General features: G+C 56.9%; 1 protein-coding gene across 6 annotated transcripts; it reads right to left on the bottom strand.

The window, feature by feature from the left end:
- Positions 1–43: 43 nt before the first annotated feature.
- Positions 44–21318, bottom strand: PPP1R16A (protein phosphatase 1 regulatory subunit 16A). Of its 6 annotated transcripts, none has more exons than XM_032256605.1 (12): positions 21154–21314; positions 12203–12380; positions 4758–5753; positions 3297–3367; positions 3077–3222; positions 1997–2100; positions 1805–1929; positions 1584–1709; positions 1431–1506; positions 1224–1353; positions 869–1034; positions 44–712 (listed from the first exon to the last, which is right to left on the bottom strand). In XM_032256605.1, the coding sequence occupies exons 3-12, from the start codon at positions 5014–5016 to the stop codon at positions 257–259; spliced, it is 1659 nt and encodes a 552-aa protein (XP_032112496.1). In that variant the 5' UTR covers positions 5017–5753; positions 12203–12380; positions 21154–21314; the 3' UTR covers positions 44–256. The 6 variants fall into 6 exon arrangements, with proteins under 6 accessions (XP_032112496.1, XP_032112499.1, XP_032112476.1 ...); XM_032256608.1 differs by having other exon boundaries at positions 44–640; XM_032256585.1 differs by having other exon boundaries at positions 1584–2100; positions 21154–21318.
- Positions 21319–21720: the final 402 nt, after the last annotated feature.

Below are 21720 nucleotides of genomic sequence, written 5' to 3'. Positions count from 1 at the left end.
CCCCACTGTGGGACTGTGGCCCAGCTGAGACACACAACAAGGCTCCATGGCAAACAGCCCTTTATCAAGAGTCGCAGGATAAAAACAGTCTTTGCAGCCAGATGTCCCCCAGGCATGTCTTCTGCCCGGAGAGGGGCCAGTGTCCTGCCCAGAAGCCGGGGCTCCGTGCTGCCCTCCTGCAGCACTGGGCCAGGCACCGTGGGGAGCAGCCTTGGACTGTGCCTGGGACAGGGCCCCTGCATGCTGAGCGACGGCCTCACATGAGCAAGCAGCATGGCCTCCTCTCCACAGGCGCCTCCACCGCCGGAGCCGTGAGCTTGAGCAGGGGTGGGTCCCCGCCTGCCCTGAAGCCACAGTCAGGCTGGGGGGTCTCCGTGTCATCAGGCAGGCCAGGCTTAGTGGCCTCGGGGCTCTCGGGCCCCTCAGGTGGGGTTCGTTGCAGCTTGGCTGCAGCTCGCTGGCGCTTCAGGTCAGCCAGGGTGTGGTGGGCCTTGTTGTGGACCAGGGCGTGGGGGGTGGTGCTGTCTGGGGGGCTCAGCTGGTAGGAGACAATCCGGTCCAGTCGCTTGGAGTACAGATGCCGGGCTGGGGAACCCCCTACTCGGCCATTGTGTGGTCTAGCCACTTCGAGGTTGTCGTCCTGCGGGCAGGGGCAGTGAAGGTCCCAGAGGCCACCAGGGGCTCCTCCCCCTTCCCCGACCTTGGGTTCAGGCTGTGTGGTCATGGAGGGTCAGAGGAGAGGTGGGGCAGCAGCCAGCCTCTGCAGGGCACCATTCCTAACAGGCAGGAGGCCCGCGCACAAGCCAACAGAGAACCGGACAGAGCCAGGCCCATCCCTGTGCTGGGCAGAGCAGGGATGGGCGCTCACCTCTGGGGGCGGCGGCCTGAGCTCAGCGTCAGTGTGGCCGTCCTCGTTGTCTTCGGGCGGCTCCGGGCTGGTGGGCGGCGGCTGTTGCCACACGATGGCCTCCTGGGCATGCTGCTTGCGGTACAGGTCGGTTCGCTGGGTCAGGCTCACCCGCCTCACCACCTTCCTGGGGAGAAGGGAGGAGAAGGAGGGTGAGGGGAGGGAGATAGCCAGGAGAACCCTGCCTGCCCCCTTGGACTCTGCCCCCTTGGACTCTGCCCCCTTGGACTCTGCCCCTAGTTCGGCTGGCACTCCACCAGGGGGGCTGACGTCTTTGAGGACAGGCCTGGGGCGGGGCCTGCTGGGGGCGGCTCACCCACGGCTGCCTGCGCTGGAGGTGCGGCGGCGCAGCAAGGAGCGCTGGCGGCCCTGGGCGCGCAGGAGGGCGTCATGCTTGTGCTTCAGCTCCAGCAGCTTGGCCCGCACCTCCTCGTCCCCGCACACATCTGAGAAGCGGGCGCAGGTGTCAGGGCGCTCTCCCGCCTGTTCTCTCCCCGGGTGGAGATGGGCCCCACAAGCTCACCAAGGGGTGTCTCGTCCATCAGGGACTTTGCGTTCAGGTCCGCCCCATGCGCCACGAGCAGCTCCACCAGGGGCACCTGTGGGTGGTCAGCGGGAGCTGGAGAAGGCTGCGCTTTCAGGAAGCCCCTTCCCACCTGCTCCCGCCTGCACTCACCTGGCCCCAGTAGGCCGCGGCGTGCAGCGGCTCCCAGCCGTCTTGGTCCTTGGCGCTCAGGCTGGCTCGGTGCTCCAGCAGCAGGGCAGCCGCCTCACTGAACCCGTTGGCTGCTGCGATGTGCAGCTGCGGGCAAGTGCCCGGCCTGAATTCAGCCCCATGCCCCAACTCCAAGTAGCAAGGCCCCCGGCCCCCCGCGCCCCTCACCCGCCAGCCCTCACCAGTGTGGCCCCGTGGTCCAGGGGGGCATGGAGGTCTGCCCCGGCCTGTAGCCGGCTCCGGATATCGTCCAGCATGCGCAGTTCCGGCACGGCCCGGGCGGCCTCGATGCTGTCCTGGGTGATGCCTGCAAGGCAGCAGGCTCAGAGAGAGCGAACCCGGGAGCCCTCCCACAGCCACAGCGCCGCACCTACCGCGGTCAGCCATGGCAGTCTCCAGGCAGTCCAGCGTCTGCTCGTCATCACACAGGTCATAAGGCATGTTCCCATCGGTGTTGACTGCCAGGAGATCGGCACCACTGCAAGGAAGACACACAGGGTGCTGGGCACGGGGCCCTTCCCTATGCGCCAGGCTCTTCACTTGAACCCCTCAGGACACACGGGGCACCCGTGGAGAAGGCACCGGGTCCGCCTGCTGCTGGGAGAGGTGGCCTTGGAGCCCATCGGCTGCCGCTTAGTCCTAGACAGGCCTCCTGCAGTCTGTACCCATCCGGCCTCCAGGTTCCTAGCACCTCCAGGGACAGCAGTGCCCACATAAACGGGCACTATGTGCCTGCCTGTTGGGGGAGCAGGGACCCCAGGGACCCTAGGGAGCACAGAGTGGTGGGGGCACACGATCAGGCAGCCACACTGAGAGGGCTGCAGAGCTGCGGGAAATATGACCTAGGGAAGGAGGGTGGCAAATGGGCGCCCAGGACACTGAGGGCGTGCCCGTGTGCAGTGGAGGAACAGGCCTGCCTGTGCACACCCCACAGCCCCGCCTGCCCCACAGGGGCACTTGAGAATGACTGCAACCCCTGACTTCTCTCCCACGACAGAAACCTGGAGTGAAGAAGAAGGAAGCAAGGAGGCTTGTGGACCCTGGTGAGGCCACCACCCTCCCTGCCCTGCCTCCCTCTGTGTTAAAGGTAAAGGCCCTGCCTGTGCCCAGGTGCCCTCTCCTTCCAAGCCACCTGGCTTCTTCACTCCCTTTCCCTCCTTACCAGTTCAGTTCTCCTCATTGACCAAAGCATTTCTCTGTGCACACCCTGTGGGGGCCCAAGGCCTGCCCTCTCTGCAGGACGACGCATACTGGGTGGGCAACGCTGCCCTGGGCACATGCTCATTTCCCTGGGGCCCCAGGCCTTGCTCTCCATGCAGGACACAGGCAGGGTCAGCAAAGGTGAAGGCAGGAACACAGGAGGCTGAGAGCCAGGAATACTGCCCGAGAGGAGCCCCGCAAGCTGCCATCTGAGAGAAAGCCCCTCCCTGCCACAGGCGCCCAGCCGGCCCTACCTGGAGATGAGCAGCTCCACCAGGTGCAGGTGGCCGCAGGTGGCCGCAGCATGCAGAGGCGTCCAGCATTCACTGTCGCAGGCATTGACGCTGGCCCCTGACTCCAGAAGCTGCTGCACCATCTCTCGGAAGTCGTCAATGCAGCACTGCAAACCATGCAGCGTGAGCGGCCAGAGCGTTGGGGCCCCCCCTGCCCCGCCCACCCCCAGTGCAGGCTGACCTGGTGCAGGGCCGTCAGGCCATCCTCGTTGGCCAGGTCAGGACTGACCCCACTCCCAAGGAACTGGCGGACTGCAAAATGGTGGCGAGGTGAGGACAGGGTCCTATCCCTGCTCAGGCCTGGGCCTAGAGTACCGTAGTCAACTGTGCTTCAGCCCAGGACTTGGGAAAGGACAAGGAAGACAGTGGTGCCCAAGACAGGAGGCACACCAGATCCCAGGAGGTGGGGGCAGGAGCGCCAGGCATCTGTCTGCCCCAGGCTAGTTGCACTCCCAGAAGCCCTCTGCCTCCAACCATCTGCAGGCCCTTTGTGGACATGCTCCAACCTCCCAACCCCCACAACAGGCCCTCCTCCAGTGTGAGAGGAGCCCTCCAACAATCCCACACCTCCCTTCCCCCTGAGAAGGGTTCCCTGCCCCGAGGCTACCGCAGCCAGGCAGTGCCTTGGGCTGGGGAGGCATCATTCATAGGAATCGGTAGCTCCCTCGGCATTTCCCCGACAACCAGGCCAGCCCTGTGTCCACCATCTCCCCCAGTCCTCCAGGACCTGACCCGAGGCTCCCCACCACTAGAGCACAGGCCTGCCCTTGCTCCCCTCCCCTTCAGAGATCCCAACTCAGGCCCAGGCTCTCGCTCAGGTCACCAGTGTCCTCCCTGACAGTGCCTGGGGTGCAGCAGGAGGGCTCCACGCCTTCCCACGGCTCCCTGTGGCACCACGGCACCCTCTGCCTCCTCCCTCTGCCTCCAGGCCTCCCGGAAGGGCTCCTGTCTACATAGGAGGATGCAGGCCAGGAACTGCCAGCTACTCCTTACGCTGTCCGCTGCAGGGAGGCAGGAAGGTGTCTCAAGGGCCACCACAGTGCCTCCTCCTCCCAGACCCCACAGCACCAGAAGTGGAACCCACACAGCTGGGGCTGCAAAAGTGTGGGACACAGGTGAGGAGGACAGAGTCAAAAGCAGAGCCTGAGGCAGGCGTTGAGAGGGAGCCCACCAGCATGGGCTCTGTGCCTACCCAGGGCTTGGCTCTCTAATCCAGAGGCAAGTGGTATCACCCTACTTTACAGAGGTGGAGTCCAGGGCTCTCCTGAGCATCTCAGCAGCCTCACAAGAGGTAGTAATGACTACCGGCCACTCCTGCTCCTGCTGGACCCCACACTGGGTGCTTCTGTGGGCTCCTGGGTCTCCACCCCATGGCCTTGGCTCACCTCACAGCAGGACCTCCTCTGCATGCAGCCCCTACCTAAAGGACAGCTGTCCCAGCAGGGGCTGAATTCAGGGCTGCCCACTGCTTCCCTGACAGGGGGACCCTGGGCCACCCAGCCTGAAGAGACCAGGCAAGATCTGGAGGCTAGAGCCCAGGAGCTGTGGACGGGCCCAGCCCCCAGCCTTGGCATGAGATGGCACCCAGTGGCAGGAAGCAGGCTGCCCTCGGGGAGCTGCCCTGGGGCTCAACCACACTCACCTTCCTCTAGGTCATTGCGGGCAGCAGCCTCCAGAAAGACAACACTGGGAGGAAAGAGGACCTGCTTCCGGGGCCCTCGGCCAGCTGCCTCCTTCCGGGGGCGCTCCCCAGGACCCTTCTTGCCCTGGGCCTCCTTCTCAGCCTGGGCCCACATCTTCACCTGCTGGGCACGGCGCTTCTGGGCGTGCTTCAGCCGCTCCTGCGTGCTCATCCTGCCCACCATGGGCATCTCTGCCAGCAGCTCCAGGTGCTCGGCCATGGCGGGGGCTGATTGCCCACAGGGCTGCTTGGGGCACCAGAGTGGGGAGCTTGGGGGCCAGGCTGGGCCTGAGGGGTGGGGCAGCTGACTGGACTGACACCCTCGGGGGCATCCCCTTCCCAAAGCTCCGTGCTCTTGGCTGGGTCAGGAGGCCCCACGCGATAACCAGGCCCAGGCAGCCCTGGGAGTGTGGGCCAGGGCAGGGAGGGCAGCGTGGGAGGGCACCCCGAACCTGATCCCCAGGCCGGTCTCCAGCTGTCGACCAGCAGCACTTCGCCTCCCTCCAAGGGTCAGGGTGCACAGCCTGTGGGAAGCAGCCTCGAGACCTGGCCAGCCTCAGTCCAGGGTCTGAAGCTAATTACCCAGATAACAAAGTTCCAGCTTCCTGGCACCTTGCTGGGGGGAAGGGAGGGCAGGGCCAATCAGCATCGAGCCCCTGAGAGCCCTCTTTTCACCTTCTAGGCTCAGGCGCCTGGGTAGGACCTGGGAGCAGCCATGGCCCAGCCCCGCAACGCCTCCCGGCTGTGTCCCCTGTGTCCGGGATCAGTGCATCTGTACTAGCATCAGTGCTAATGAGGGGGGCGCAGCCACGGAGGCTGCGGGAGGGCAGGTGGTCAGAGTCCTGGAGTCCCGGCCCCAGGGCCCAGCGCTGAGGCTCTCTAGGCAGCCAGGGCACCAAGGGCACAGGGGGCCAGCCGACAGCGTCTTCACGAGTACCTCCCCTTCCGGCTGCACACCTGGGAAGTGGAGAACAAGGAAGCACATTATCAAGGCCGGCTCTGGGCAGGGCGGCCCCGGGGGAGGACCTGTCCTGGGCCTCAGGTGAGACCAGGCTTCCGGCCGTCTCAGGCACTGCCCTCTGTCTGCAGAGAGCACTGCAGGGCAACAATCCTGAGGATGCGGGGAACAGCTCTGCCTCATCCTGCCCCACACTCAGAGAGGTGGGGAAAGGCATGTCAGGCTCCTCCCACCCACCCTTTCCAGAAAGGGCTGCCCATCCCAGCAAGGCAGTCACTGCTAGGCTGCTCTTCCAGGGCCAGGCACTGCCCTCAGGCTGGGCAGGGCGAGTCTCCTGGGACAACCATGAGGGTTCTGCAGGCTACTGCCTTCAAGTGCAGGCCCTGCCTCCCGGGCCTCAGCCTGTCCTGACCAACACCCCAGCCTCCCACCGCCCAGCGTCTAGACCTCTTCCTTGCTGGGGTCCCACAATGCCTCAGCCGTCCTGGGCTGCAATAAAAGCCCCCATCAGGTGCCTGGCTTATGCCTATGGGGACAGGCAGGCAGGCAGCTTTGGCTGGGACAGGACCCTGCCTGTGCACCCGCTGTGGCCCAAGTCCTGCCCGATACGCCAAGTGTGGTTGCTGGACTGGCCATGGGCCGCACCTCAGAAAGCGCTCCGTCTTCTGCAGAGGATGCCTGCCAGGAGTCCCGTTCTCCACCTAGCCAGGCCTCATTGCCATTCACACACTGACCCAACTCCACTGCTGGACCTGCAGCCAGGGGTTTCAGAGACTGCCCCCTTCTTTCAGGAAGGGAACTGTCCTGGGCCAGGTCAGATCAAGCCAGTCAGGTCCTTCCCACTCAAGGGCCCCCAGTTTATCTGGGAGCCCCACTTTACAGGTTTAGCCCACTCTAGACATAGTCCCCCTCTGCAAGCCTGGCTTCAGAGGCTTCCTAAGGACATGGCCAATAAGGCCAGTAGCCCCAGCCTGGCTTGCTATCTGCCAAGTAAAGCACTTTTCCAAGCAATGACTCTCCCTCCGAGCAACCTGCTCCCAGTCCTGGCCAGATCTGTAGACTGCAGAGGCCAGGGCACGTACATACTGGCCAGACACCCTGCCCAGGCTCCCAGGTCCTCCCCTTGCCCGCTAGAGACACGGCATGGGTACCAGAGAGGTGGGAGAGCCAGTCCTGCAGGCATCCTGCCAGCTCCCATCCATAAGGACTGGAGGCAGACCACATCTGGCATGGAACCATCCCTCCCTGCCAGCCACCCACCCACAGCCCACACCCTCCCCTCAACAGGGCTGGCAAAGTGAGATCCTCACCTCTCTGTCATTGGCATCTCTGGACCTGCCAAGAACCCACCTGGGCAATGGCTACTCACCCCCACCCCAACACAAAGAGATCACAAGCCAAGAGCCAGGGAGGCTGCCCTTGCCCGGCCCCCCGTCTCTCTCCAGCCATAGGAAGATTAAGAAGATTTAACGGTCAGGGAACAGTGGCTCATGCCAGCACTTTGGGAGGCCAAGGTAGTAGGATCACTGGAACCCAGGAGTTGAAGACTAGCTTGGGCAACAGAGTAAGACCCTGTCTCTACAAAATAATGTAAAAATTAGCTGGATATGGTGGTGCATGCCTGTGTCCCAGCTCGTGGGGAGGCTCAGGTAGGAGGATCCCTTGAACCTGGGAGGTAGAGGCTACAGTGAGCTGAGATCATACCATTGCACTCTAGCCTGGAAAACAGAGCAAGATCCTGTCTCAAAAAAAAAAAAAAAAAAGATTTAACAGACGTCACCTACAGTCCCCAGCATTTTATAGAAAAAAAGATGGGTCAGGCACGGTGACTCATACCTGTAATCCCCGCACTGTCGCCTGAGCCCAGGAGTTCAAGACCAGCCTGGGCAACATAGCAAGACCCCATCTCAATTTATATTATTAAAAAATAATTAAAATAATGTAAGAGAAAAAATAAAATTTAAAATACAAGAAAAAATAATGTAAGAGAATTTAATTTTTTTTTTAAAGGAAGAAAAGATATTCTGATGCCCATGTCCTACAGAAGAGAAAGACTGAACACAGTAGCTACGCTTCTGACGGAAGGCCTGTCTCCCTCATTTTGAAGCGCATCCGTGAAAATTCGTTGGAGAACGGCATCTGGACAATGGGAGCCCCCGCCCCCAGCCCCTCTGGCTGCAGAGGGGAGCTCACAGGCTGGGAGGCTCTACCTCCCCCACCCCGCCAAGGCTCACAGGGCACTTGGCCCCCACCCTGGCAGGCCCACCTTCCCAGCTACAAGCTGCCCAAAGTTTCCGTGGGACCCTGGCCAGGTTCCTGCCCTGCTCAAGGGCCCAACTGCCTCCTCTAAGAGAAGAGGTGCCCAAAGTGAGCCCAAGAAGTCCCAGGGCCCCCCACAGCGGGTACCCCATGCCAGGGGGTATCCCATTGCCCAGCTCCCCTCAAACTGACCCCTAAGCATCCACCCCTCTGGCCTCCCTGCCCAGAAGCCAGCCTCAGAAGGAAGGGGCCGGCCGAAGGCACGCAGCAGTGGCCTGAGGGCTCCAGGAGGAAAGGCTGTCTCCTGCCTACCTGAATCTTGGTTGCCCCAGCTGAACTTCACCAAGCTTTGTCCACTCCCCCCTGCCATAAGACAGCCACGAGCAGAACAGCCCAACAGAGCTGAGAAGACTTGCCCCTCAGCTGAGCCATGAAGGTTGGGTGGCCGGCTCTGTAGTCCCAACAAATGGACACACCCAGGCTGAGGCGGCTGTTCAGGGCGGCTCCCTCTACTCCATAACCCTTTCCCCAAGCCTCCCTGGAATGTCAGACAGATAACCTGGTCAGTTCATTCCAGTTAGCTAAAGGACCAGGCCAGCTGCACGTCCCTGCCCCTAATAACAGACCACCAAGGAACTCCATGCAGGATCCTGGGCACTGTCCCCGACCCCAACGCACTGTCCCCTCTCAGCCTGCATACCCCTGGGCCACGCGGCTTCAAGAAGGGAGGCCCAGCAGGGCACAGAGGTGTAGGGAAAAGGCCCCATAAGCACTGAGGCAGAAGCAAAAAGCCTCAGACTATTTCTATATAAATAATGAAGAAGAAAGTAACTAGAAATATAATTATAGTAGTTATTATTCATATGTGATCTTAGTTATTCATAGGTGATCTTAATTCCTTTACTAATGCCTCTCAGGTTGGAAGTGTGAACCTGAGGTCACATTGTGAAATGAATAACCCTAAGGCAAGATGCGCTAAGTCCTCTGTCACACCCGCATAAGGGCTGCTGGAGGGCGCCTCGGCTGTGCGGCAGCGCCAGCGCTGTGAAAGCGCCCGCTGTTTAGCCAGCTAGGGGAGGAGATGTCCAAGATGGCTGAGATGTCGCTTTCCTGGGGAAGTTGGGAGAAAACTCCGCTTCTCCAAGCTCTTGTGGTGAGGCCTGACGGCTGTCAGGACACCCGCAGACATCTGGGGCTTAACTGTCCGTATGTGACGCTGTGCTTCAGTGGTCACGTTCCAGGTCCACTCTCATGTTCTGCTTCTGCACCTGGCTCGTTTTTTCTTAGAAAAGATAATCAGTAATAGTAATATAAATCCTAATGTTTTTGTTCTTTCTTGATACATATGGAAAAAGTGCTGATGCATTATGCTCCTTACCTCACTTGGGGTGCTGAAAATTCCTGAGCCCTCACCTGTATGCCACGCCCTATTTTACCCTGCCCCTAGTAATAGACCACCAAGGCCACGCCCTACCTACGCCCTACCTTCCCTGCCCCCAGATTTGCAACTCAATTATTAAGTGAGAGCGTCCTGGCATTCAGGGGCCACTGCTGGTCTCCGCGATCTGGGTAGCAGTGGACCCCTGGGCCCAAACTCTCTTTTCTTGATCTCTGTGTCTTGTGCCTTTTATTTCCATAATTTTTTGTCTCTGCACCAGCCAGGAGGGACTCACAACCCTGTAGGGCTGGACCCTACACAGAGGCCCAGCCAAACCTCCCAGCAGCCCCCGTGAGGACAGCTCCAGGCCCGAGAGCCTCAGTGCCCTCACCCCCTGCCATCACCCCCATCTTACATATGGGGAGACCAAGGCCAAGCCTAAATCCAGAGCTGGTCCAGTCACTACTTCACCACAGTGCCCACCTCCCAGTGTCCACGGTAAGACAAGAGCCCAGAGCCTGAGGGGTGGTGTCACTGGATTCACCCAGAGACGGGGACAAGGGACAGGTAGAGGCTGTATGCCATTCAGAGAAAGAAAAGAGAAGAAAGGTGCAGGGGAAGGAAGAGTCTCAGAGAAACGCTGAGAAGGGTGCAGAAAGAGGATGGGGAGCCACAAGCTTGCTTCTGCAGGCAGAGCGGAGGGCCAGGGGTCTGCTGCAGGCTCCCACACTCACGGGCACACGGGTACAGTGCACGTGAGTAAAATCTGCACCTCTGACAGCCCCACTTCTAGGACCCCACACTACTAAAACCCCCAGGGTCAGTCAGCCAGAGGGACTGAGGGTGCTGCAGAGGCAGAGAGAAGTGAGCCTGCCTGCCTTCTGGCCGCACATCACAGGGCAAAAGCCCCAGTGCCACAGTGCAGTGGGCAGCAACTGGGCAGTCGGCGTAGGAGCCCCAGTAGTGCTGGGCTGGCCCAGCGCCGGTGCGCCGCCTGCCCTACAGCTGGTTCCAGGGGCTTTACGTCCCTGCTATGCTTAGGCTTGCTGGAGTTGGTTCCTGTAACTTATAACCAAAAGACTTGGTTGTTTTATTGTTGTTTATCTTTTATTACTATTTTTTCAAGAGACAGGGTCTTGCTCTGTTGCCCAAGCTGGAGTGCAGTGGTGCAATCATAGCTAAGGCAATCTCACCTCCCAAGGTGAAGCTATCCTCCCACCTTGGCCTCGCAGGCTGGGACCACAGGTGGGTACCACCACGCCTGGCTAATGTTTTTGTTTTGTAGAGACAGTGTTTCCCTATGTTGCCTGGGCTGGTCTTTAGCGATCCTTTTGCCTCCGCCTTCCAAAGTGCTGGGATTACAGGTATGAGCCACCACACCCAGCCAGATTTGATTTTATTTGTAGCAATATCTGAGATACAGGGCTAAAAAACGGGAAACTACCTAGATGCCCATCATTCTGGGAAAGATAAATATGTAGCCAGCCTGTAAAATAACATCTATATGGCAGGGCGTGGTGGCTCACGCCTGTAATCCCTGCTCTTTGAGAGGGTGAGGTGGATGGATCACCTGAGATCGAGACCAGTCTGACCAACATGGAAAAATCTCATCTCTACTAAAAATACAAAAATAACTGGGCACGGTTGCGCATGCCTGTAATCCCAGCTACTTCGGAAGCTGAGCCGGGAGAATCGCTTGAACCCGGTGGGTGAGGTTGTGGTGAGCCGAGATCACCCCATTGCCCTCTGGCCTGGCAACAGGAGTGAAACTCTGTCTCAAAAAAAATAAATACATAAATAACATCTATACATACACATCTGCTAACAAGAGTAGGTAGGTCTCAATGTCCATGGGAGAAGGGCTATGACATGTTGGCAGTGGTGCAGAGGCTGCCAGAACCCCAGCAAAAGGTGTTACATATACAGACTTATTTATTTGATTGTTTTGTGTGTTTGTTTCTGAAGCAGGGTCTTGCTCTGTCCCAGGCTGGAGTGCAATGATGCAATCACAGCTCACTGCAGCCTCAGCTTTCTGGGCTCCAGCTACCCTCCCACCTCAGGCTCCCCAGTAGCTGGGATTACAGGTCCATGCCACCACACCCAGTTAATTTGTTGTTGTCTTTTGTGTGTGTGTGTAGAGCTGGGGTCTCCCTATGTTGCCCAGATGGGTCTCAAACTCCCGGGCTGAAGCAATCCCCCTGCCTCAGCCACCCACTGTTGCAATTCCAGGCATGCATCACCATCCCTGGCCAGACTTATTTGCATGGACAGAGAGGCTTTCTGGGGGTCAGTGACTGCAGTGCTGGACTCTTAGGGCTGCTGACCTTCTGAGGGTGCAGGCAGGGCTATGGAGATATGCCTCACCTCAGCTATAACCCACCCCAGTGCTGGATGTCCTGCCAGAGTGACTGTTCACTCTTCATTTGGAGGGCTAGATGAGAGGCTTCTCCAGCCAGATTGCTGGTCTCCCCCCACCCCTGGCTGGGCAGACAGCAGCTCACCTTTTTTTTTTTTACTGAGATGGACTCTTGCTCTGTCACCCAGGCTGGAGTGCAGTGGTGTGATTTTTGGCTCACTGCAACCTCCACCTCCCAGGTTCAAGCAATTCTCCTGCCTAAGCCTCCCAGGTAGCTGGGATTACAGGCATGCACCACCATACGGGCTAATTTTTGTATTTTTAAAAGATACAGGGTTTCGCCATGTTGACCAGGCTGGTCTGGAACTTCTGACCTCAGGTGATCTGCCTGCCTTGGCCTCCCAAATTGCTGGGATTACAGGCGTGAGCCATCACACCCAGCCCCAGCAGCTCACCTTTGAAGACTCGACCATTCATGTGCCTGACGGCACACTCTCGAGCCCTGCCGCCAACCCACAGCAGCATCCACACATGGGTGTGTGTCCCGGCCAGTCTCTTCCACTAGACAACAGGCTTGCTGAGAGCAGAATCTGCAGGCCTCTCTTCTAGGACTCCTTGCCCGTGTGCCAGCACCTGGAAGAGGGGCCTTCGTGAGTCTTTGTGAAGGACCAAGAGAGCCAGGCGGATGCTGGCAAGGCAGGCACAGCTCAGTGTGGCCAAGGAGTAGACAAGCTCAGGCCCAAGGCTCCCTATGGTCCACATGGTCCACTCTGAAAAGAAGCCAAATGCCCAGAGACCTCCCAAAGCGTGACAAGGGCAGCACCAGCCACAAAGCTGGTTAGTGGCTACTGGAGAGGAGGCTTCATTTGCGCTTGTCTGGCTGTGCGTGGGGAGGGGCAGCGGAGGCAGACCCTGCCCTTATGCAGCCTGCGTCTGGGGACTGGAGCCGAGCCGCAGGTGCGCGTCAGCACCTGCAGTCAGCACGGTAGGCATGGGGGCACCCAGGGCAGAAGAAGAGGCTCTGGAGAGGCCTGTGCAACCGCAGGAAGCTCTGGGAGGGAGGCTCAGCAGTAAGTTTCCTGCATACAGGGAGTGGGCTGTCTCAAAGCAGCAGTTTAGGGGAACTGGTGGCTGGATGAGTGAGTGGTGATGGGGTCAGGCAGGGGGGATATGAGTGTCCTCCAGGGCACAATGTGTACTTACCTTCTCCCAGCCCAACCCTAGGAAGTTTATCCCAAAGCACCTGCATCGGCATGAAATAGTGCAGCCTAAGACTCCTGGGTTCAAATGATTCTCCTGCCTCAGCCTCCTGAGTAGCGGGGATTATAGGTATGTGCCACAACACCCAGCTAATATTTGCATTTTTAGTACAGAAGGGGTTTCACCGTGTTGGCAAGGCTGGTCTTGAACTGCTGACCTCAGGTGATTGGCCCTCCTCAGCCTCCCAAAGTGCTGTGATTACAGGCATGTGCCACCGTGCCTGGCCTCTTTCTCAGTGATCTCAACGCTCCTCAGACTCCCCCTGCATAACACTTAGCAGCAGAACCATATGACATTGAAACTATTCCACTATTTTTGATCTACAAACACGAAACATTATTCACCTCAGTAATAGACGCCTGGCTAAAGTGCTGTGAGGGAGGGCAGACCCGGTGAGTGGTGACTGGGATGTTTGCACACATCATGCTTCCAGCCCGTGATTACAGACACCTGTGGACCCACCAGGGACTGGCCCACTAACCGTGAGCCCTCACGCAATGTCTGTCAGGGGCTGGAGAATCGGGGAAGGCCTCTCCCCAGGAATCAATGGAAGCACTGCACCTCCCTCTTCAATTTCCTTTCCCCTAGCCACCTGGCTCCAAAATAAATCTAATAAACTAACTCACAGCAAGGTGTCAAAGGCCCAGATGCCTAAATGAAAGAAGCTGGCAGCCTGAGGCATCTGCATTTGAAAAGAGATTCAATGAGAAATTAAGATAAAAGCCAGGCCTAGACCAAATGAGAGGGAAGAGAGGGCAGGGAGCTCTAATGGGCCACAACCCCTACAAAGCAGATATGGCAGCTAAGGTCTCTCAAGTACAATGGTGAGGAAACCAAAATAACAAAGTGAGCTTTGGAGGGGTCAGCACTGTACCCCAGGGTTTGCTCTGACTCAGCATTTACTCCCTGACAGAGACGTGGATACTCAGTCTGGCGGGGTGCTGGGAGGGGGACCTGTGGACAGGGTATGCCAGTGGCACAGGGCCTGGAAGTATGGAAGGAGGCACCACAGGGACCACGAGGGTCCCTTAGAACAAGAGAAGTGTGGGGTTCAGACAACCAACTGAGGGCACACAGGTGCCACGGTAAGCCGCGGAAACTCCTGTAAACCCAAGACAAGAGTGAGGAGGGCATCCCCAGGAAAGAGAGCTCGCAGCCAGCTAGCACATTCCTGGGAGTTGGAAGGAAGAATGGTAGGAGCTGGCAGAGCAGAGAGATGAGCAGGGGAAGGTGGCCAAAGAAAGAGAAAACAAGGAAGGGCTGAGCGTGGTGGCTCACACCTGTATCCCAACATTTGGGAGGCCAAAGCAGGAGGAATGCTTGAACTCAGGAGTTTGAGGCTGCAGTGAGTTCTGGTCACACTACTGCACTCTAGCCCGAGTAACAGAGCAAGACTCTCTTAAAAAAAAAAAAAAGAGGCTGGGCTTGGTGGCTAATGCCTGTCATCCTAGCACTTTGGGAGGCAGTGGCCTGAGGCAAAGAGTTAAAGAGCAGCATGACCAATATGGTGAAACCCAGACTCTACTAAAAATACAAAAATTAGCCAGTTGTGGCAGCACCTGCAGTCCCAGCTACTCAGGATGCTAAGGTAGGAGAATCACTTGAACCCAGGAAGCTGAGGTTGCAGTGAGCCGAGATCATGACACTGCACTCCAGCCTGGGTGACAGAGGGAGACTCTATCTTGAGAGAAAAGAAAAGAAAAGGAAGGAAACAGAAGGACACAACACATAGAATGACAAAGTTTAAAAAAAAAAAAAACCGACATGATAAAGGAGACTGATGATGCATGAAACAGGAGCAAAGCCTTTGAACTTGAAGCTGGCCAACAATGTTGTCTGTGGGGGGCAGGAGTTGGGACACTGAACCCACAGATGAGAAAATCTAACTTACACATACTACCTGGCTCTGGAGACAGAAAGGTTGACATGTGAACTATGGTTACAGACAGAATGTAAGTCCCAAAGCCACACAACGTAAAAATAAAGGCATATCCTACTTCTGGGTACATATGAAAAATAAATGAAAACTGGGCCGGGTGCGGTGGCTCACACCTATAATTCCAGCACTTTGTGAGTCGAGGGTGATGGATCACCTGAAGTCAGGAGTTCAAGGCCAGCCTGGCCAAAATTACAAAATTCCATCTCTACTAAAAATGCAAAAAATTAGCCAGGCATGGTAGCACGTGCCTGTAATCCCAGCTATTCGCGAGGCTGAGGCAGGGGAATCGCTTGAGCCCAGGAGGCGGAAGTTGCCGTGAGCCGAGTGGTGCCACTGCACTCCAGCCTGGGCAACCGTGCAAGACACCGTCTAAAAAAAAGAAAAGAAAACTACAAACTGGCCAGGAGCAGTGGCTCACGCCTGTAATCCCAACACTTTCAGAGGCCAAGGTAGGCGGATCACTTGAGGTCAGGAGTTCGAGACTAGCTACGGTTACACGTAACCACCTGAATCTCGAAAACATTGTCATCTGGTGAAAGAAATCAGACACAAAAGTATTCATGTTGTGACTCCATTGATGTGACTTTTTTTTTTTTTTTAAGACCGAATCCCACCCTATCTCCCAGGCTGGAATGCATTGACACAATCTCGGCTCACTGCAACCTCCGCCTCTTAATTTCAAGCGATTCTCCTGCCTCAGCCTCCCACGTAGCTGGGACTACACGCGTGTGTCACCACATCCGGCTAATTTTCTGTATTTTTAGTAGAGATGAGGTTTCACTGTGTTAACCAGGATGGTCTCAATCTCCTGACCTCGTGATCTACCTGCCTCGGCCTCCCAAAGCACTGGGATTACGGGCATGAGCCACCTCGCCCGGCCGTGTGAAATTATTAAAAAGGGGCAGTGAAACTATAGGAATAGAAAGCAGGCCACTGTTGCTGGACTGGGTGTGGCAAAGGGCTGACTATGGAGGAACTTTTATAACAGAACTTTTGGGGGTAATGGAAATGTTCTATATTTGGATTTTAACTATGTTTACAAAACCCATCAAACTGTACTTTTTTTTTCTGAGACAGAGTCTTGCTCTGTCGCCCAGGCTGGAGTGCAGTGGCCCAATCTCAGCACACTGCAACCTCCGCCTCCTGGGTTCAAGTGATTCTCCTCTCCCAGCCTCCCGAGTAGCTGGGATTACAGACACGCGTAACCGCACCCAGCTAAGTACGTTTAGTTGAGACGGGGTTTCACCATGTTGGCCAGGCTGGTCTCGAACTCCTGATCTGTGATTGGCTGGCCTTGGCCACCCAAAGTGCTAGGATTACAGGCCTGAGTCACTGTGCCCAGTCTAAATTCCTGAGAGGATTAAATTAGTTAATACGAATAGCATTTTTGATGTCTAGCACAGGGGGTGGGCAAACTATAGCCTGCAGTGTAATTTTTTTTTTTTTTTTTTTTTTTGAGACAGTCTCACTCTGTCACCCAGGCTGGAGTGCAGTGGCGTGATCTCGGCTCACTGCAACCTCTGCCTCCAAGGTTCCAGTGATTATCCTGTCTCAACCTCCCAAATAGCTGGGATTACAGGTGTGCACCACTGCACCTGGCTTATTTTTGCATTTTTAGTAGAGATGGGGTTTTACCATGTTGGCCAGGTCGGTCTCAAACTCTTGACCTCATGTGATCCTCCCACCTCGGCCTCTCAAAGTGCTGGATTACAGGCGTGAGCCACTGTGCCCAGCTCCTGCAGTATATTTGGATATGGCCTATGAGCTAAGAATGGCATTTTTTTTTTTTTTTTTGTGGGGAGAGGCAGAATCTCACTCTTTCGCCCAGGCTGGAGTGCAATGGTATGATCTCAGCTCACTGCAACCTCTGCCTCCTGAGTAGCTGGGATTACAGGCATGTGCCACCACGCCCGGCTAATTTTTGTATTTTTAGTAAAGATGGGGTTTCACCATATTGGCCAGGCTGGTCTCTAACTCCTGACCTCATGATCCACCCCCTGTCCCCAGCCTTGGCCTCCTAAAGTGCTGGGAATAATGGCTTTTACATTTTTAAATGAGTGGGGAAAAACCTAAAAGAATACTTTCTGACACATGAAAAGGTTATGAAATTACATTTTAGTGTTCATAAAGTTTTGCTGCAACACAGCTCTTTCACCTATACATTTTCTGTGGCTCGGTTTTTTTTTTTTGTTTTTTTTTTTTGGTGCTGTGACTCAGATATCTGTGGCTGTTTTACATAATGGCAGAGTTGGGGAGTTTTGAAAGAAACCACATGGTCAGGCCGAGCATGGTGGCTCAGGCCTATAATCCCAGCACTTTGGGAGACCGAGGCAGGCGGATCACCTGAGGTCAGGAGTTCGAGACCAGCCTGGCCAACATGGTGAAACCCTGTTTCTACTAAAAATACAAAATTAGCCTAGCATGGTGGCAGGTGCCTGGAGTCCCAGCTACTTGGGAGGCTGAGCCTGGAAAATCACCTGATCTGGGAGGTGGAAGCTGCAGTGAGCCAAGGGTCCCACTGCACTCCAGATCCTCAGAGATCTTCAGGGCAACAAAGCAAGACTCTGTCTCAAGAGATAAAAAAAAAAATTCAGTGTTCATAAAGAAAGTCTTGTTGCAACATGGTTCTTTCACCTACTATTATCTGTGGCTGCTTTTTTACAAAATGGCAGATTTGTGGAGTTTTGATAGATACCACATGGTCAAGACAGGTGCGGTCGCTCACACCTGTAATCCCAGCAGTTTGGCAGGCCGAGGTGGGCGGATCACAAGGCCAGGAGTTCGAGACTGGCCTGGGCAATATGGTGAAACCCTTTTTCTACTAAAAATACAAAAATTAGCTGGGCGTGGTGGCACATGCCTGTAGTCCCAGCTACTCGGGAGGCTGAGGCAGCAGAATCGATTGAACCCAGGAGGTGGAGGTTGTGGTGAGCCAAGATCCCACTACTGCACTCCACATTGGGCAAAAGAGAGACTCTGTCTTAAAAAACAAACAAACAAAAACGCCAAGCATAGTGGCTCACACCTGTAATTCCAGCACTTTGGGAGGCTGAGGTGGGTGGATGACAAGGCCAGGAGTTCAAGACCGTCCTGGCCAATATGGCGAAACCCTGTCTCTGCTAAAAATACAAAAATTAGCTGGGCGTGGTGGCACGTGCCTGTAGTCCCAGCTACTCAAGAGGCTGAGGCAGAAAAATTGCTTCAACCTGGGAGCTGGAGGTTGCAGTGAGCCAAGATCGTGCCACTGGACTCCAGACTGGGAGACAAAGGAAGACTCTATCTCAAAAAAAAAAGACTGGGTGCGTGGCTCATGCCTGTAATCCCAGCACTTTGGGAGGCCGAGTTGGGCAGATCACCTGAGGTCGGGAGTTTGAGACCAGGCTGACCAACATGGAGAAACCCCGTCTCTACTAAAAATAGAAAAAAATTAGCCAGTTGTGGCTGCGCCTGTAGTCCCAGCTACTCAGGAGGCTAAGGTAGGAGAATCGCTTGAACCCAGGAATTGGAGGTTGCAGTGAGCGGAGATCACGCCACCGCACTCCAGCCTGGGTGACAGAGGGAGACTCCATCGCAAAAAGAAAAAGAAAAAGAAAAAAGAGGCCGGGCGCGGTGGCTCACGCCTGTAATCCCAGCACTTTGGGAGGCCAAGGTGGGTGGATCACAAGGTCAGGAAATCGAGATCATCCTGGCCAACATGGTGAAACCCCATCTCTACTAAAAGTACAAAAATTAGCTGGGCATGGTGACACATGCCTGTAGTCCCAGCTACTAGGGAGGCTGAGGCAGAAGAATTGCTTGAACCTGGGAGACAGAGGTTGAAACGGGCCGAGATTGTGACACTGCACTCCAGCCTGGTGATAGAGTGAGACTCTGTCTCAAAACATAAAAAACAGATAAAAAATTAGCTGGCGTGGTGGCATGCACCCAAAATCCCAGTTACTGGGGAGGCTGAGGCAGGAGAATCATTTGAACCTGGGAGACAGAGGTTACAGTGAGCGGAGATCACGCCACTACACTCCAGTCTGGGCAACAGAATGAGCCTCCATCTCGAACAAAAAACCAGAAACCACATGGTTAGCAAAGCCTAAAATGTTTACTACCTAGCCCTTCAAGAAAAAGCTGGCCAACCCCTGATCTAGCACATTTATTTGGTGCTACCAGCTTCATCATCACCCCCCCCTTCATCAGCTGCTTCTTCTGTCTGGAAAGTTCTTCCACCGGATCTTAGGATAGCATATTCCTTCTTGGGACTCGGATCACATCTTAAGTGTGACCTCCTCAGAGTTCTTCTGTGGTTACCTTGTTATTCTCTTATCTCATTGCCCTGTTTTAATTCTTGACACGTCCCTTACTGTTTGTTTACCTGCTGCATCCTCAGAACTTGGCCAGTGCCTGACTCATAGGAAGCACTCACACTCAGTAACCGCAATGAGCTGAACAGGTGAACAGCTACTGAGCCTGTGGCACAGGGGTCCCAGCACCAGATGTGACATGGGAGGCTCTGAGCTCATGGCTGAGCAAGTCTGATGAAAAGGCCTCACTTAGGTGTGTGTGCACCAATGCCAGCAGAGCCTTGGTGGGAGAGACAGAAGAACCTGGAACTGCCACCCAGTTCTCATTTTGGCCAATGAATAGATGTGGCACAGTGCTAGGGCAGGACACGCTGGGGGCAGAACAAGGGTGGAGCTGGGGGGCTGGTGGAGTCTGTGGGATCAGCTGAGACTGAGGTTCCTAAGCTGCATGCAGTGGAGAGTTGTACCAATTGGCTGTTCATTTAGACCAGAGGTTCAAGAATCCCCAGGACATAGACCCCCAAAGTGAAGACATACAGGAGGAGTCCCCTTGCTAGGTACCTGCTAACCCAGGCAACTCTCGGGGCAAAGTGGATCCAGATACATCCCAAGCAGGTGAGGGATGAGGCCAGGACAATAGGAAGGAAATCCAGCTCAAACACCAAGAGGGGAAAGGACCCCTAAAGCCTCCCCCATCCCAACTCAAGGCTGGGGGACTTGGGGCAAGAGCAGGAAGCTGGCCCTGCAGAGCTCTGAAGGTCCACCACAGGGACAAGCATGGAGTCAGCCGGTGTGCATGTCCACTAGGCAGCCCCCAGGCCCTCAGGCAACCCAGCCCCACACCGCCAGAGCTCCTCTGGGCAGTCGTGGCTCTGGGTCCCTGAGGTGAATCAGGCAGCGCAGCCAAAGGTCTCTTCAGGAGGCCCAGGGTACTGTAGGCAAGACCCTTTTCCCAGGGAAAGCCCAATATTACCAGGAAGCAACTGGGGCGCCAAGACGCCCAGGAGAGCTCACTGTTGAGCTAGCTAGACACGCTTTGAAAAAAGCAGCGGTACCCCTGCCTCCACTTCCACCCCCAAGTAGGGATCCAGGATGAAAAGGAAGGCACACAGCTTTGGGGAGGGCCAGCTTTGCTCTGGCTCCCCTAAGCCTAGAATGACTCTGTGCACACCCCTCTCTGCACCCATGGAAATTAATCCCATTGTGCCCGGGGCCGCCGCTCTGGTACAGACAGGGGCCCACACCAGTCCTGGACACTCCCTCCCAGGCGGGGTGCTTGCTTAGTTAATTAATTCTTGCCCTGATCCCATTTCCTGAGGGGTGGTCCGGGCGCCCAGCACTACAAGTGAGGTCACTTGAATCCCCCAAAGTTGACGGAGCTTCCTTCAGAGAGACTCCACTTTCTCCTTCAGCCTAGCTCCAAAGCCCCCCACAAAGCTTGGGTAAGTGCCTTCTCTGCGGCCTTGGTTTCCTCCTCTGAAAATGGAGATAATTCCGGAGTTGTCTACTTGACCGGCTGGCTGCGGAGAATCCACACACCTTTACCTTGGAACAAAATGCGCAGCGCCCAGCAGCAGCCTCCGGCTCCCAGCCTTTCCTGTCCCTTGGCACCTGCTGCCGTGGGACTCAGCCAGCAACGCCCAAGGCGGCCAGGAGGGACCTGTGCCCTGGGCGCCCGCGTGCCGGCAGCCGCGTCTCCCGAGGGCCTCTCCCCGGCCTCCTCCCTCCCCGGCCTCCTCCCTGCCCTGGGCTTCCTCCTCCCTCCCTCCCCTGAGCCTCATCCTTCCCCGGCCCGGCCTCCTCTCTCGAGGTCGACCCAGTGCCCATTCTTCCCCGGCCGGCCACCGCGGTGCCCGGCCGGGGACCCTCTCCCTCGCTCCGCTCTCGCCACAGGACCCGAGACTCCGCGCCTCACCTCGCGCCCCGCACCGGCAGCCGCGCAAGCGGGTCCGCTGGCTTCCGCGGGTCAGTGGGCCCCGCGCTCCCAAAGGCGCTGCGGGGGCGGGCCCCGCGCCCGGCCCTCGCCATGGCAACGCTACACTTCCGGCCCGCGTTACCGGCAGCCGGAAGCCGCAGTGCCCCGTGGGAGCTGGGGGCGGGGCCTGGAGCGAGTCAGCCGGGGGCGGGGCCTGGGGACGGATATCGGGGGCGGGGCCTGGGCGGGACATTAGGGGCGGGGCCTGGGCGGGACATTAGGGGCGGGGCCTGAGGAGGGACGGTCAGGGAATGGGGCTGCCGGGTTCAGCTGCGGGCGCCCAGGCGATCCCTCTGCGGCCGCGACCTCCTCGGGCCTTGGGTGAGACGGCGAGTGCTCAAAGGCTCCTGGGACGGTGGTGGAAAGAACCGAATCGTCGTGGGCAACCGGACGGACGCCGGCGGAATGAGTGGCAGCTTTGGGGGTGGTTTCGGCCCGGGACACTGCGGTCGGAGAGGAGCGGTCAGAACTCGGGGAGCCTCCAGCGCCCCACCAAGGAGGCGCCAG

The sequence above is a fragment of the Sapajus apella genome, unplaced genomic scaffold (genome assembly GCF_009761245.1).
Source record: "Sapajus apella isolate SASKATOON/1434 unplaced genomic scaffold, GSC_monkey_1.0 scaffold3, whole genome shotgun sequence".
NCBI lineage: Eukaryota > Metazoa > Chordata > Mammalia > Primates > Cebidae > Sapajus > Sapajus apella.
The sequence above is the reverse complement of the archived record's forward strand: the minus strand, read 5'-3'. Positions and strand labels throughout refer to the sequence as shown.